Source organism: Periplaneta americana, chromosome 15 (assembly GCF_040183065.1).
Source record: "Periplaneta americana isolate PAMFEO1 chromosome 15, P.americana_PAMFEO1_priV1, whole genome shotgun sequence".
Lineage (NCBI taxonomy): Eukaryota > Metazoa > Arthropoda > Insecta > Blattodea > Blattidae > Periplaneta > Periplaneta americana.
In genome coordinates this window covers 139,860,656-139,878,236 of record NC_091131.1, presented here as the reverse complement: position 1 = coordinate 139,878,236, position 17,581 = coordinate 139,860,656, and the positions used below count along the sequence as shown (strand labels likewise).

The 17,581-nt window shown below is 34.9% G+C and overlaps 1 protein-coding gene across 1 annotated transcript in view; it reads right to left on the bottom strand.

Moving 5' to 3' along the window:
* Positions 1-17,581, bottom strand: part of LOC138715743 (pickpocket protein 28-like) — a 78,355-nt gene that overhangs the window by 20,905 nt on the left and 39,869 nt on the right. Inside the window, exons 5-7 of the mRNA XM_069848797.1 lie at positions 15,609-15,757; positions 8,620-8,818; positions 1,528-1,798 (exon numbers count right to left, since the gene is read on the bottom strand). Coding sequence (XP_069704898.1) covers positions 1,528-1,798; positions 8,620-8,818; positions 15,609-15,757 — 619 coding nt within the window. The remainder of the gene's footprint in view (positions 1-1,527; positions 1,799-8,619; positions 8,819-15,608; positions 15,758-17,581) is intronic.

Below are 17,581 nucleotides of genomic sequence, written 5' to 3'. Positions count from 1 at the left end.
TTTGCATAAAGTGATTATATTTATTTTTTAGGTTTTCACGTTACCTATTGTTTGCACTTTATTAGGTACCGGTACTTTTTATAATTGATAGCATTCTCTTTATTAATTGAAGAATTAATTCAATGTAATTTCGCTACTTTTGCGCATTATATTTTACCAGATTACTTATGTCCTGTGGTCTAGAAGTACCGGTAAAAAATGTTCGATTCTCTAATACTTAAAAAGAGGTCTATACTGATTATCACATATTTATTTCACTTAAGAATTTGATTATAATAAGAACTTACGTTATCAAGGTGCATATATTTATGTTTTGTGATCTAAGAGTAATGTATATTAATATAATTTTCGATTCTCTGAAACCTAACAATTTGCTGATTATCGTAAAATGATACATTCTATAATGTGTATTGTGTAGGCCTATTTATGAATGTATGAAAATGTTGTCTATAAATTGCTGCGTACGTATTTTCTTTCCTTTAATGCTCTGACCCATATCAATGAAACTTTGAATATGTTTATTTCGTCCTAATTTTACGTTAAACGTCGAAAATGGACATAATCTGTAAATTTTAGATCATCACAGCGTTAAATTGCGTGATTTACGTACTGTTATTATGCGTCTGCTGTCCAATAACATGGGAGCAAGCGCAGCGTTCAATTTGCCCCGGTTTTATCGTTCTGCGCAGCCAAGACTGTAGGGGCTTGGGCTAGATGGGACGTCAGGGCTTGCAAGTCTCTCTCTCTCTCTCTCTCTCTCTCTCTCTCTCTCTCTCTCTCTCTCGAACAACACGCATGCCGACTGACTGCCGGGACATGCGGGCCCCTATGTCCAACCGAAAACCGCCTTCCAGCGCCTACTTGGAGAAGGGGTAGATAAAAGGAAAAGCCAAAAGGGCTTACATGCCAGTTTTTCCCGCAACTAATATATTTCCGTCAATGGTATACAAATGAGAATTTATGGTGGAAATAACGTCTTAAGGGTCTTAAACGAGTTACAATCACGTGGTCAATGACGTAAATCGTAATTAGGCCAATAGCTTCATACAGTAACCCTTTTGGGTGTTGCTTGTAAGAAATGATTAGTAAGCCTTCTCGCGCGAGGCTTCGAAGTCACACGCTGTAATATGTTTGCTGACACAGGTTCACGTGGAGAGAAGAGATTTCCACGTGCTGTTCACACGTTAAAATGCTGACGCAGGGGAATACACGGCTTGAGTTAGGAAGCAGACAGTGAGCACTATCTACCTATCTCCGGTGACATGCCTCATCCGATCTGTCGTTTTCGATATGAAAGCCTACAAGCAACTTTCGTAGCCAGCAAGTACTGACATCATTAGATTCAATAAATTAATGAAGGTAATTATTTCCTAACCATATTCCATGATCAAATCAATGTTAAAAAGGTTGGTCATTGTTGTTCTGTCCCGACTATGAGTTCGGGGCACAACATATGCACGAAGCCCTCTTACTTACGGATAATTTTCTTTTATGTGTCGTAAATCAACGACACTGCACTATACTTACTCGGGAGATAATGAGGAACACACTTGCAGACCTGAAGAGTGTAGTTTGCGCGGCATTCCAGCACACAGTTCTTTTGAGTGTAGATCCGGAAGTACTTGAGGTATCTATCCGATGAGAAGGCGCACTGTCTGTCTTTCTCTTTTATGAATCGAAGTGACCTGGTAGAGTTAGTTATTTTGGGCGTCGCAATTATGCGATACTCCATTCCTGGTCCTATTAGGTGTCCATATTGGGCGATCATCGGCGTTTCCACAGGACTGTGTAGCATCAGCTAGCAATAAACATTTACATTCTTAAATTTGTGTTACGGGAAAATACAATGCTTCCAATCTCGAGTGCCTCCACTCTCCTAAAAATTGAGGAATTCCACTCATGATTCCCGACACTCAGGCGGTCGGACAGACGCTGCACTTATTGAACGATACCTGTTAGTGTAGCTGAAGTCGAGATAGACTTTAAAACATGAAGTGCAGTGTGGAACAGCGCGTGTTTCATTCGTGAATACTTTTACTAAGTATGGACCATATCAAAGTGTAGATTTAAATCAGCGAGAAAATTTCATGACGTAAATGTCCTAAGAAAGTCAATAATAAAGAGACTTCATAAGAAATTTTGCTTTACTTTTTGGACGTTGGACCAGAAAGAAAATCGGAGAAGGGCTGTTTTAAGAGAAGAGAAATATCTTGGAGTGCACTTAGATCGCCGTCTATCATGGAAACATCACATCAACAACAAACTTAAATTGGCCTACTCAAGACTCGCTAAATTATATCCGCTCCTCAACAAGAAATCATCTCTAAAGCTACAAAATTGCATCCTACTTTACACATCTCTATTACGACCTCTACTGCTTTACGCCTGTCCTATCTGGGGAGGAGCTGCAATAAGTGAAATTAAACACATCAAGTCATTTCAAAATAAAGTCCTACGAATTTCACTCAATTCTCCTTGGTTTGTCCGTAACAGCCAACTACACAGAGAAACTGGTATAGACACAATCAAACAGTTTATTCATTCACAAGCTAAGAAGTTCTACAACAACCTAGACAATGTTCCAGGCGTCATTCACTACTCTCTCGGAAAAAAAAGTTCACATTTCCCATTAGAATCAAGAGCCGACTTCCAATGGACCTCATACTATAATCAAAATTTATCATCACACCAACCTATGTATATAATTATTTATTAACAATTTTTTTGTTCATTGAGGAGCCTAATCTAGGCTGCTCTCAATTCAGTGTCACGTATTGTATTTATATACAATATATGTATTATATTTAGAAATGATCTGTATAGCGCTAAATGCGCTGATCGATCAATAAAGTATAAAAAAAAAAGAGAAGAGAAATTGGACAAAGTCCGACCATAATTAGAAATAAGCCCAAAGAAATATTTCAATCAACTAGGAGCACAGTGAAGTTTCACATGGATCAGGACGTACAGCAACAAAATTACTGAAATGCGATCGTATAAGATTCAGTGGTTCAGAGACTGACTAAATCCGATAGCAACGCTAGAACTCAATTTTGTAACTTGTTCCTACAGTCTATACATGACAGGATTGCGAACCCATAAAAATTATATATATATATATATATATATATATATATATATTACCGAAGAAGCGTAGCTACATTTATCGGGATATTTACATTCACTAAAATATCGTTTTTGGATTCGGAACCACACTGAAAGTTAGATGAGCGTCCCTTGTTTGATATTCGTAATATTCTTTAAAACATTACACAAGAGGAAATTAGTCTAATGTTCAATTTATTGAAGCGATGCGAAGTTTGTCTACTATCAGATGGATATTTTTTTCGAACATTTATTGTAATTTAAGGTAAAATTAAACTCTGTGATGGCATTTAATCACACTCTTTATCTTGTAGTTTAATAATCATAATAATATTAAGTTATGATATTTCACGGTGAAAGCGGGTTTCTTTACGGCTGGATCTGGAAATGATTAGTGCTATACGTATTGGAGGCGTTCGAGATTGGAAATTGCTCCTTATGTAATACAGTATAGGTCTATACAAGCTGGAGACTGCGCTTAAAATAGAGCTCTCAACTGGTTCCCACGTAACATCAATTCCGCCGCTAGGAGCAGTGTTTCATGCTGAAGAATCGTACCAGAACCCTGAATGACATTGACATTATTGATATTCGGGGCATTTAAAGGACTTGCCGTTGTTTATTAAATGCTTCTTACAGTATTTTACAGATAATGCATGTCATTTTCTAAATTATACCTTTCGATTATATTAAAATAAAGTGTTGTCGTTCTTTATTTAAAATACATTACATAATTATTATAACGTGAGGCACTGTTTTCCCTGTACCTATTTCAGTTCATACACTAAACATTTTCGAAAATAAATTAAACTTAACACGTTTTACATGCGCACTGCAGCCGACAATTTTCACGTTACAATAGAGTAATGCAATAAATTAAGGTACTGTATTATATTCCATTTCCCTGAACTCATAATTAAGCATCTACAAGTAGACATAATTTTTCCCTCTCTTTTTAAAATGTGATATGAATATTGAAGTGTTATAGTTATGACTTTTGCTAACTGGTAGTAAAATGCAGTAACAAAGCATGATAACTAAAATTGCGCTATTTTTTTGTTACAGTGGTAAAAAGCCTTTAGTTTATCTGTATTATATAGTAATAGTAAATGCTGTAGTAATGTATGTGTAAATATATTTTAAATTAGAAGTTAGAACTAAATTGAATTACATTAAATTAAATTAATAAGTTAATTTGAAATTTGTGTGATTAGAAACGGTTTATTGCTTTGCGTCATTCTGAAAGTCGAATCGTAGTAAAGAATATGATTTGTAGTTTCATAATATTTCACAAGATGATGGACTAAGGCAGAAGTGGTATTTAGCAATTTCTCCCCAAAGCGACAAGCCAGCAACTCTTCGGACGCAAGTTAAGTATCACGTATCAGCAGACATTTCAAAGAAACCAATTTCAGCATTAGCACAACAAGAAATCGTTTGCTTCCTAATATTTTACCGTCCACATCTGAGGATTTCTCAAAACATAAACTTTTTTTTCAAACAGAAGTAGGAGGAACAAAAGAATGATGACAAAATTGCTAAATAACATCCATCCTACAAAGAAAAATAAATCTGATGTTGAACCAAGTACTTCAGCGTTCAATGAAGCAAGTTTTTCAATTGAAGAAATCTATGAAGTATATAAAAACTGTAGCCATACAGTACTCAATTGAAAATAAAATAATTCCCAAAATCATTCACCTAAACGTAAAAAATTACTACTAAAATTAGGAAACAAAATCAGCTTATCGAAAAGCTAAGAGAGCCAATATACAGCTAATTTGCATTGGTCTTTCATGGGCTTATATTATCAGTACAATTACTTGAGGATTTACTGGAGAATTTTTGTGGAGCCGTTGAACCGTACCGTTACAGTGACAACCAAGTACACAATGTCGCCAACATAACGGAACATTATACGTGACCCTTATAAAATTTAATTCACCAATGAAAACACTCTTTTCAAAAAGTACCCACACTTGATACTTCTGTACAAATTCAGTGTTGCTAAAAAAAAAAAAAACACAAAAGTGTAGGTCTAACGAGTAATACGAGTAAAACGCTTCCTTTGTTTACTGTGATTTGACTGTCCCTTGTTTATATTCATGGAATATGGGTAAAACGCTTCTTTTGTTTACTGTCATTTGATTGTCGATTATTTATATCCGTGGAAACAATCATGTTTATTGATACAGACATCTTATTTAAGGAAATGAATCTGACATTCTAGTATGTTAAATAATTCTGTCTGATATTGAGCGAAAGGGAAAGAATTCAAATTTTAATGATTTTTGGCTATGGAGACAGACAACAATCTCATCGAGAGGCGGCGAATTTATTTAATGGTATGCTTCCGGATCGCAATCCAATTCCACATACAACAGTGACAACGAAAGTAAGGAAATTCACTGAAACTGGAAGTGTAAAGGACTTACCAAGATCAGGTCGCCCGAAAAGTACAACTGATGATAATACTTCACTAGACGTTCTCCTCCGTATGCAAGAAAATCCATAAGTATCTACTACAAATTTAAATTTGGCGTTAGAATCTAATATAAGCCAAAGTTCCGAGATAAAAATCCTTACAAGCGCCAAGCAACATCCTTATAAAATGCAACTTTTGCAGGAACTTTCAGAGGACGAGGACAGAAGAGTGCAATTTTATGAATTTTATTAATGATGGAGCGCATTAACAACAATGCGGATTTTCTTAGACAAATTGTATTCTCAGATGAAGCCACATTCTGCCTGAATGGATTTGTCAACAGACATAATTGCCGATACTGGTCAGACGTAAATCCACAATGAATGGAGAAGAACCACATGCAGTAACTTAATGTTTGGGCTAGTATGATTAGTGGCCATATTATTGGTTCTTTCTTCTTCAGAGAAACGCTAAATTCTAATATATATTTGGATTTGCTCCAAAATCAAGTAGTACCGGCCATCTCAAACTCGTTTCCACATCCAACCAACCATCCTCTACCCAGAGATGACATCTATTTCCAACAAGCTGGAGCTCCAGCTCATTATGGACAGAAGGTTCGTGAGCATTTAGATCAGGTTTTTCCACAAGGATGGATTGGTAAGAGATGTCACATAGAATGGCCAGCTAGATCCCCAGATTTGTCGCCTATGGACTTCTTTTTGGGGGGCCATTTGAAGTCAGTAGTATATCGACAAAGATCCAACAACTTAGAAGATCTGGAGCATCGAATAATGGAAGTGGTGTAAGGTATTCCTAAAGCCTGGTTAAATCATTCCTTAAATGGTTTCTGTGATCGACTGAAAAATTGTCAAGCAGCTGAGGGCTACCAGTTTGAACACAGAATTTGGAAGGTGAGCTAGTAGAAAAAAACTCGGTAATACCATTATTGATGGGAAATGCGTGTTATTATTCGGTTGAGAAGCTCTTATCATCCAGTCTGCTGTCCAAAAATCTGAAAGTTCGAATTTATAAAACGGTTATATTACCGGTTGTTCTGTATGGTTGTGAAACTTGGACTCTCACTCTGAGAGAGGAACATAGGTTAAGGGTGTTTGAGAATAAGGTGCTTAGGAAAATATTTGGGGCTAAGCGGGATGAAGTTACAGGAGAATGGAGAAAGTTACACAACACAGAACTGCACGCATTGTATTCTTCACCTGACATAATTAGGAACATTAAATCCAGACGTTTGAGATGGGCAGGGCATGTAGCACGTATGGGCGAATCCAGAAATGCATATAGAGTGTTAGTTGGGAGACCGGAGGGAAAAAGACCTTTAGGGAGGCCGAGACGTAGATGGGAGGATAATATTAAAATGGATTTGAGGGAGGTGGGGGTATGATGATAGAGACTGGATTAATCTTGCACAGGATAGGGACCGCTGGCGGGCTTATGTGAGGGCGGCAATGAACCTTCGGGTTCCTTTAAAGCCATTTGTAAGTAAGTAAGTAAGTAAGTAAGTAAGTAATACCATTATTGAGTTCTTAGTATATCGTTAACCCCATATACTAAGTTTCCTGTCACTGAACCACTTGCTTCAAAAGTTATTTAGGTGGTGCGGGACTTTTAACTAACACTGTATATCTATAATTAATTCTGCACAAATTCACATTGAACAACTATTCTCATATCGTGCAGATTGGTTTTATTTCTTAAACAATATAAGAAATGTTATTCAGTAATAATAAATGATTGGGAACAACTGGACAATGCGTGAAGTACACTGACGGGCCGTACCGAGCCATATCAAACAAAAGAGAAGTGATAATTTATGTCACTAGTAAAATTCGTGACTATATTCTATAAGAATTGACTTTGCAGTGGTTAAATGAAAGGTTTAGGAGTACAGTAGCGAGTTTTGAATGCATTAAAAGAAAATGCACGTTTTCAAATATATTATAACTTATTCACTGACAATGAAACTATTTGTCACTAATCTATTCATTCATCAAATCCTATATGGTATAACCTTGCCACTAAACAATGGGGCTAATTCTCACTAATCTGTCTCCTCATCAAACCCAACCTAATCTTATCACTGATAGTCCGTCTAATTGACAATAATCTATCCCCTCATCAAACCAGTCTAACTTTATCATTGACAGTGCGTCTAATTGATAATAATCTATCCCTTCATCAAACTCAACCTAGCTTTATCACTGACAGTGCGTCTAATTGACAATAATCTGTCTCTTCATGAAACCCAACCTAAGCTTATCACTGACAGTGCATCTAATTGACAATAATCTATCTCCTCATGAAATCCTACCAATCTTTGCCGCTAACTGTGGCGCTACTTCTCAGTAAGATTGAGGAAGACAAGGGTGGGAGAGAGAAAGAAACCACATTCCTCCTGTAAGGACAGAACAGGTAAACGTCATGACCATATGTTGGTGACATTGTGTACTTGGTTATCATCGTAATGGCAAGGTTGAACGCTTCCATACCTATACTTATCTTTTCTTGAAATATATTATCCATTCTTGGTTTGACTGTAAGTACTTAAGTTTGTAGCTAAAATTAAGTCATTTTCTGAATTTGAACTGTTTCTTACCTTATTATTCATTTCAGTTAGATATGAAAAACTGGCTTCACATATACAGCATATGTAGAGAAAAGGGTATACACTCCGTCACAGCAATGCAATGGCAACACAAAGACTTAATCCCTAATGGCTATAGTACATTTATATTAGGAATATCATGGATGAATATATTGTACCTCTTTAGTCCTCTCCAAGTACCCCCCCCCCGAGGTACGAGTACCACTGGTTGAGAAACATTATATTAGAAGATATCAGTTGTGTTTGGTACCTTAAATCCGACGCAGAAAACACCAACAAAATTATTGTATATGGGTCTAAGCTTGAAACTGACAATGGTTTTAGGACGTGTTGGTTTAAAAATGTAAACAATTGAGTCTGAAGTGTTAAGACTGAGCTAGACCGTCTCTTTATTGTACTTCAATATTCTACTTCACTCTTCAAGATTTCAAAGGAGATAAGGAACAAATATTTTTTCTCGTACCTTGAATCCAATGCTTGACGCCAATGAACAGTAAAATTCATCTCTTTCAGCATCTAAAAGAATTGAAAGTCCCAATTTAGCCCCTGGACCCTGAGGTATCCAAGGTGTTGAATTGTAGAGACGAGGCGGAAATCCTGTTTCTGGTGTCCAGTCCACTGACGGATAAGGAAAGGTCACATTCATGCTGGATTGATCCCTCCTGTGAAAGCAAAAAACAAGATTTTTTGTATTCATATAATGTATCAAAGATATTTTCTAATTACATTGAACATAAGCTACACCAGTAACAGAAATATACAAAATAAACTTGCTTGACTTCAGGCAATGCATGGTCACATTAAAGGAGTTCTTTCCAGGAAAACAAGAAAGGATATGGAACTCAAATTTTACAAAATTGTGATCAATGTTTCATGATTATGACGAACATAAATAATGGATTTGAAAAACAGAAACGGTGCCATTTTAACACATACTTTGTCATTAAAATATGTTACATATGTTTCACAATAATTCACATATATACGAATTTTGTGTTGCCAATGTGTTATGTTGCCAATGGCGTGTCTGTTTTCTTGAATTACCTGTTACGAAACAAACGGAAATAAAGTACCGTTAATTCATTTTACACCCAAATAAAAATGTAAAACATTTTTGCTTTGCACAAAACACATTTTTTAAAGTATGTCATCTTTTTTTTTTTGTACGAAGCAGGGACCCAAAAGCTTACACTGCAACCTGAGACTTATTGTGCTTATCATAATGATTGACTAGCCGAACGGCCGCGTTCTTGTACAAGTATAGCACGTCACACCATGAACTTAACCCGGGCTATGGTATAGATGATGATATGTGAATTAATGATGGAGAAATGAGTCCGAGGTCCAACGCCGAAAGTTATCCAGCAATTCTGCTTCAATTGGTTGAGGGAAAACCTCCGAAAAAATCCCAACCAGGTAGGCTAACTTGTCACAACGAGGATTTGAACCTGGACCCCGCTCGTTTCACGATTAGACATGCTAACCGTTTCTCCACAGCAATGAACAAGTAAGATATCTTACTTCAAATTTATTTTCACAATTCTAATACGGTAAATGTACGTAATTAATTTTGAAAATAATCACATTACTTAGTTCTTCGTATAGGTTATAGTAGGTCTTTGTAATACTATTTTCTTATGTATGAAAATCAGTAGCCTATATAAAATTGGTAGGAATATTAAAAATAAGCCTATTAATAATTATAGGGAAATTCTTAGCTACTTTCCAACAAACAAATGTCATTAAAAGAATTTGAAATATTTTATGACTAATTCATTTAGTGTATAATAAAACAGAAAGTGATATTTATATCTGACTTTTAAAAACAGATAATACTTTGTTACAAAGAGCCACCCATTCAGTTCGCAGTGCGGCCTTCTTGTAAAGCTTTTGAATTATTCGTGGCCAGGAAAGAATTTTAATTCTATATTTTAATCGATTGAACAATGAGGAACAGAATGGAGTCGCAATGTAAAAAGTAAAAGTGTTCACGTTCTTGCAAAGGTCTGTACAAACAAAGTGCAAATAGTTTTAGACCTATTAGCCTACTGCCAGTTCTCGCGAAAATCCTGGAGAAGTTTTTAATCGACAGAATAATATATCATCGACATAACTCGATTTGTCTCAGTAGTAAACAGTTTGGATTTACACCACAAAATACAAGTAAGACATTGATTTCGTAACTAGCTCGCTGCAGAACGTAGAGTGAGCAAAGGTAAGCTGTACCGCCACACTGCATTGTTGCTGTTGGCTGGTAAAGGCAAGCGCCGTTACAAGTAAGATTGCTTACGATTGAAATGTACTATGAGAGACATAAATGTTGAGCGACTCGAGTATTTTCTAAGCCACAGAATACCACACTGCGCATGCTCTGGACCAGATGTGCTTATCATGTTATTGGAATCCTTATTAAAGCTCTCAGATCTTACAAATACAATATGTTTTGTTTCAGACGATAGCCAATTGTCTGTTAGGTCTAATAAAATATCAAGCTTGAAAATAGAATTGAACAACTCCAGAGAGTATTTCATCATAATAACAGTTACATTAATAGTTTTAAACACAATTTTAAAAATAATTCAGGAGAAAATCACTTACAAGTTTTTATATACTAATTATTGACTAAGAACTAACAACACTGTGTTCGAAAATGTAATTGATTTAGTTCAATAATATTTATTTGTAACAGTGCAGCAAAGCTCACGGATATGGCTAGTTAGGCATTAATGGTCATGTTCTAAGTTTATTTAAGTCATATTTGAATAACAGAAATCATGTAACTAAAATTGATAATGAATTTAGTTTTACTCAAAACATTAAAGTAGGGGTCCATCAGGGCACTGTTCTTGGTCCAATTTTATTCTTGATTTATATAAATGATTTGTTATTAACTGATTTACGCAAATATAATGGGGTTATATATTCATATGTGGATGATACCGTAATTCTTTTTGGTGAAAAATCTTGGAAAGGCACTTATATTACTGTGGATAATGGGTTACAGGTAATTAAAGAGTGATTTGATTCAAACGCTCTTTCCTTAAACACCTCCAAAACAACTGTTGTTCCGTTTTCACTAAGGTCCAATCAATCTTCTCTTAAACTCAAAATTCATCATTCTGATTGTTCTTCTCAAAATTGTGAATATCCCATATTAATCGAATCCTCAGAAATTAAGTATTTAGGCATTACAATCGACCAAAACTTACGATGGAATAAACATATTACATATTTATGCAATAGATTACGTAAAACAATTTATATCTTTGTTATACTTCGGTCATATTTACCAGTTAATATTTTACGTCTCATTTATTTATCTTTATTTCAATCCATTCTCCAGTATGGAATTTTAGGATGAGGAAATGCTTGTAATTCTAATCTCACTCCACTAATACTTATTCAGAAAAGAATAATTATTAAAATATGCCTTAATAAACCAATTGATTACTTATCAGAGCTTTGTTCACTGATTTTAATGTTATGAAAATTAAACAGATTTATTATATTGACTTATTAAACTTCATACATAAAAATGGTAATAAATTCAATTGTATCATCATAAATATGGAACTTAAAAGATCCGATTTTATACGACTAGAGGAACCAAAGTGTTTCACAAGCACAGCTCTTAGCCATGGTATACCTACTTTGGTCCAAGGTTATATAATAAAATAATTGAAAAATACCCAAATTTGGAAAATTTTAGTATCAGAAATGTTTAAAGAATATAAGTTATATTGATTTAATATGTATATGTATTTGTATGATTTAAATTGTTAAAATTGAAATTGTATTTTTATTTTAAAGTTTATTCCTATAATTTTATTTTCTTGACCCACTTTGTGTCAAATAATTATCTTTGTTTGTGTTAAGTATGTGTTTAGATAACTCCCTGAGCATGAGTTTTAACTCCTTCAGGGAAGAATTAAGACTGTATTTTTGTACATGTTATTTTACTAATAATAAACAACTATAAATAAATAAATAAATAAATATGTAAGTAAATAAATAAGTAAATGAATAAATATATATATTATATATATGCACGGACTTAATACTTCGTCCACATTCCATTGTCTCGATTGACAGCTCTTAGCCTTCGAGACATAGAGACGACGAGGTTCTTGAAAAGTACCTGGTCCTCGGAAATTTCTTTCCAACTATCGCAGATCAAGTTCCATAGTAGCCTACAGTACATCCACAGCTTGGGGGAGGGTTTGACCAACTTGACCGCAATGTCCTCTTGAGTGTAGATCATACATGTTCAATGGGACTCATATTTGAGGAACTTCGAGGTCATGGAATGGTTTCTATTTCATTCCTCCTAGTAAAAAACTATCTCTGAATCCTCCCCGAAGTATGAGCAGGATGATCCTGCTGGAAAAGAATGCGTTCATCAGGATAAATTAATTGCACTACAGGACAAGACATTTTGCATAAAATGTTCATAACCAGCCGCATCAAGATTGCCGTGGATGCGTTTTAATGTTCCTGCTCCTGTATACGTCATCGAGTCCAAACATGCAACACTCACGCGATCACTCCTGGAAAGAGTAGCCACAAATCATATCGAATTCGAAAGTAGAATCATATCGTTGCCCGACTCGGTGATATACACGAACAAAACCGTTGCTTGTGTTCGAGACAATGACTTCGTCTGAAAAAACAACACGTCTCCAATAGAAGTCTTTCCAATCACTCGCAAACGCTAAACGATGCACAGTTTGTTCCCGGTTATTGGTTGTTTTCTCAATGCACCAAAAGACCTGATTCCACGGCTTCTTAGTCGCCTCTTTACAGTCCTTATAGACGCTGTCTTTAGTTTCATCGCGGTCCGAAAAGGGTCATTTCGGAGCGCTCTGTATAAGGCATCGTCTTGTCTCCTTGAAGCAGGTGGTCTGTCAGGATTTGGAAGTTTCGCAACTTTTCCTTGAATATTATAACATCTAACACATCTCCTAGCTGTGGATTCAGGAACGCCTTACCTTTGACCAGCGTCTGAAACACTAACTCTGTTCTCACAGAGTGCAATTATCCTCTCACGAACGTTCACCTCTGCCATTGTGAAGTACGAGTAAATGAAAGCGGAATGGTTATATCAGATGGTATAATTATAAAGGTTGGGGGATGATGTGGAAGAAGAGTCAACTGCACAAACGAGCGGCGGGAAGATAGAAAGGGAAGAGTTTACAATATGTATTTTTTTTCTTTCAGTAAGTTATTTTACGACGCTTTGTCAACATCTTAGGTTATTTAGCGTTTGAATGAGATGAAGGTGATAATGCCGGTGAAATGAGTCCGGGGTCAAGCATCGATAGTTACCCAGCATTTGCTAATATTGGGTTGAGGGAAAACCCCGGAAAAAACCTCAACCAGGTAACCTGCTCCAACTTAAAAATGTTATGTTTTATTTAACGACGCTCGCAACTGCAGAGGTTATATCAGCGTCGCCGGATGTGCCGGAATTATGTCCCGCAGGAGTTCTTTTACATGCCAGTAAATCTACTGGCATGAGCCTACCGCATTTAAGCACATTTAAATGCCATCGACCTAGCCCGGGATCGAACCCGCAACCTTGGGCATAGAAGGCCAGCGCTATACGAACTCCCCAACCAGGTCGATGCCCCAACCTGGAATCTACTATATGCATTGGAAGTAATAAAATATAATGGTATGTTTACCTTTCAGGTCATCAGAACAATAATTTGACATGTAATGTTTTAATTTGTTTAACGACTGTTTCTTTAAAACATTAATTCAAATTACCGAATTCTACATGCTTACAGTAAAATATGAATAATTATTACAACGTCTTTGGAATGAGTTAATTGATGTATAGAATTAAAGCGAAGTATAGTAGAAGCCACAGGCGTAGCTCAGTCGGCTAAGGCGCTTGCCTGCCGGTTCGAAGTTGCGTTCGGGCGTGGGTTCGATTCCCGTTTGGGCTGATTACCTGGTTGAGGTTTTCCGAGGTTTTACCCAACCATAAGGCGAATCTTCGGCCTCATCTTGCCAAATATCATCTCGCTATCACCAATTCCATCGACGCTAAATAACTCGTAGTTGATACAGCGTCGTTAAATAACCAAGTAAAAAAAGTATAGGAGAAAGATAAATGGTGTAAATAATATTAATAGATCATAACATTTAAGAACTCTAATATAAAGTCACACGAAAAGGGTATACTATATAGTTAGACTTTATTACATTTCTATATGTTCACAAATATTAAATATAATAATTATCGTTCCGTGATCCGAACCCTCGATCCCGTACTCTAGACACATACACCTTAACCACTCGATCACTTTGCCTCTTTTCGTGTACTGTATCACATGTTTCTATAACGCGGTAAAATTCTGCTGGTTCTACTGCATATTTCAGGTTTGTTTTTTCTCAGAAATTACAGCATTTTACGTCTATATATTTGTATGGGCCTATTTATTTTAAATAGTAACCACTGCTGTTTCAATTTCTTCTCACCATAGATATGTAATATTTAAACAGAAAAGATAAACGGATATCTCTTCATGGTATGAACCAAGGCTTTTAGCTCGGAGCTTGCGCAGAGTGGCATTCTTTGACTTAGAAAATACTCGAGTCACTCAGCATTAAATTTATGTCCCACGTAGTAATCTAAGTGAATAGAAGTATGCGTGGGTGTACATTTTTAATTTGTTGGGGCCATCGCACATAAAAATGATAATGTTGCTGTAAGGCGAAGTTTTGTTCATTCCGTAGGTATTTTATTATGTATGATGTCGTATTAAATATTAAACCACCATACTACGAAATACATTTGAATGAATTCGACGATGACGATGAAAACCGCATATACAGCGAGAACATAAATAATTTAAGAAATAAGAACTATAATACTGAGAACAATATTGTTAGTTTAACATAATATAGTAAATGAAAATTTAATAAAATTGCAATCAATTACGAGTAGTAAATTCTCTTTTAGAATGAGAAATGTTGGAAACGGCTTTTAACGAGCTTGTCTAAAGGCCGAATCGTGAAAATTATCTCGTTACCCTTCTAGGAAAAGTACGAATGAGGTGACTTGGAAATAGATAGCAGACACTGGACTAAATTGGCCAATTGTTTAATTTACTATTATTTTAATTAATGTATATGCTACAATCACAATATCCATTCGATGATCTCCATTGTACTTACTATATGTTCCGTCAAATTTTGTCGGTACCGCTGAAGTTTGTTCATTAGTTTACATTTCTTGTAAGTCTGTTCTGGTGCCCTAATTCTTCTAGGAGTGTATACTCTGCTACATTTCTAAAGAATTTCGCTTTACCACTTCCAAGTATCGGTCTTGTTATTTGTTATTATTCTACATTCATCTTCACACCGAAAGATCCGAATTGTAGAAGATCTATTTTATTCCAAGAAATCATAAAGGTAACAAGAAAAATAGAAAATGAAACTCACGGATTTCTGAAAAGGAGATTCCGATGAACTGAGTTGAAAGTGCAGCACAAACCATCGTCCGTCAGTTGAGGATTAAATAAATCAAAGCAACTTTCTCGTTGGCCTGCATAAAAACACGCAACTAACATATCCTGGCAAGGTTGACTCACCTGTAATAAAGAAACAATGATGTATTGTTGAAATTCAGACAGTAGGCCTACAGAAGTTAACCTCTCCCTCTGTATCCTACTAATTTATAAGTATGGTACTTTTTTTTTTTTTTTGCTGTTGTGGTTTTTAATACTTGTTTTCTGTTGTTTGCCGTAATCTGAAATACTGAATCTACAGGAATTTTTTATTTATTTTTTTGGAAACATGATTTATGAATACAGGTTCGTTATTATTCACAGCAGGTATTAGATATTTTAAGGGGGGTTGTACACCGAATTTCGACAAAAATGAAATTTTGGTTATCGTTTTTCAGTAGTTTAATATGTGTAAAATAATAATGTGATTTTATTTCTTCTAATTGTCAGCTTTTAGCCCTATCTTCATCAAAAATATTGTAGTAATTCTTAATGCAAAAAAATGTTATCAATGAACAATTTTTTCTTGCCAACCGCTCAGTGGAATTTTAAATTTATTTATTCGGTTGTGTACACAAAAGTATGTTACATATGCCCTATGTTTTCTACATTTGTACCGTTTATCACTTCTGAGAAAAGTACACCTAGAATTGAGGAATTTAACATTCAAAATATGAAAACTTTGACACCATTTTTCTGAAATTTCTTTTCTTTTTTTTTTCTTTTTTTTTTTTTGACATTGGTACACTTTTCTCAGAAAGTATTGTACACAGAAAGTTGAAATCAATATACGATATCAATATGATGGCATATTACATAGTAGGCTAAAAAAATTAAGTTTCTTCCATCTTCAGCAAAAAATAAGAAATAATTTGCAGTCATTCTTAATGCAAAAAAATGTTATCAATGCATTTTTTTTGCCAACCGCTCAGTGTAATTTTAAATTTATTTAGTCGGTTGTGTACACAAAAGTATGTTACATATGCCCTATTTTTTCTACATTTTTATCTTTTATCACTTCTGAGAAAAGTACATCCAGAATTGAGGAATTTAACATTCAAGGTATGAAAACTTTGACACCATTTTTCTGAAACTTCTTATTTTTTGTGACATTGGTACACTTTTCCCAGAAATTATTGTACCCAGAAAGTTGAAATCAATGTACGATATCAATATGATAGCATTTTACATAGTAGGTTAAAAAAATTAAGTTTATTTCTATCTTCAGCAAAAAATAACAAATAATTTCCAGTCATTCTTAATGCAAAAAATGTTATCAATGAATCTTTTTTTTTAGCCAACCACTCAGTGTAATTTTAAATTTATTTAACCGGTTGTATACATAAAGGTATGTTATATATGCCCTATTTTTTCTACATTTGTATCTTTTATAACTTCTGAGAAAAGTGTACCCAAAATTGAGGAATTTAACATTGTAAGGTATGGAAGTACAGACTCCCCTTAACAGCAATTAAGTCGCAAACCGTGCGTATTTTTCAGATACACATTATGAATTTGTTACTGGAATAAATATCATGTTCGTAGTGACTCAATATAATGTACAGTCCATTAGTTAATTACCATCCACATAGTTCGTCATATCTCAAATGAGAACGTTAAGTACTTTACATCTACATGAAGTTTCCTGAATAATGAGATAATATTGTGTATTAGTGTATTGAAATATTGAGTATATGTAGAAAGTAACAGGTGTAATACTCAACATTCTTCATTTCAATAATATGACTGTATTTTGATTAAAATTATATATACTTATATTTAATTTTTATTTAGAGCTTTGAGAGGTATTAGTTTGGAATTAACTTAAAGCTTCAAAATGTTAGAATTTGTATTGCTATGTATAGGATTGCAATAAAGTCGTGTATTGTAACAAACATATAATAATAA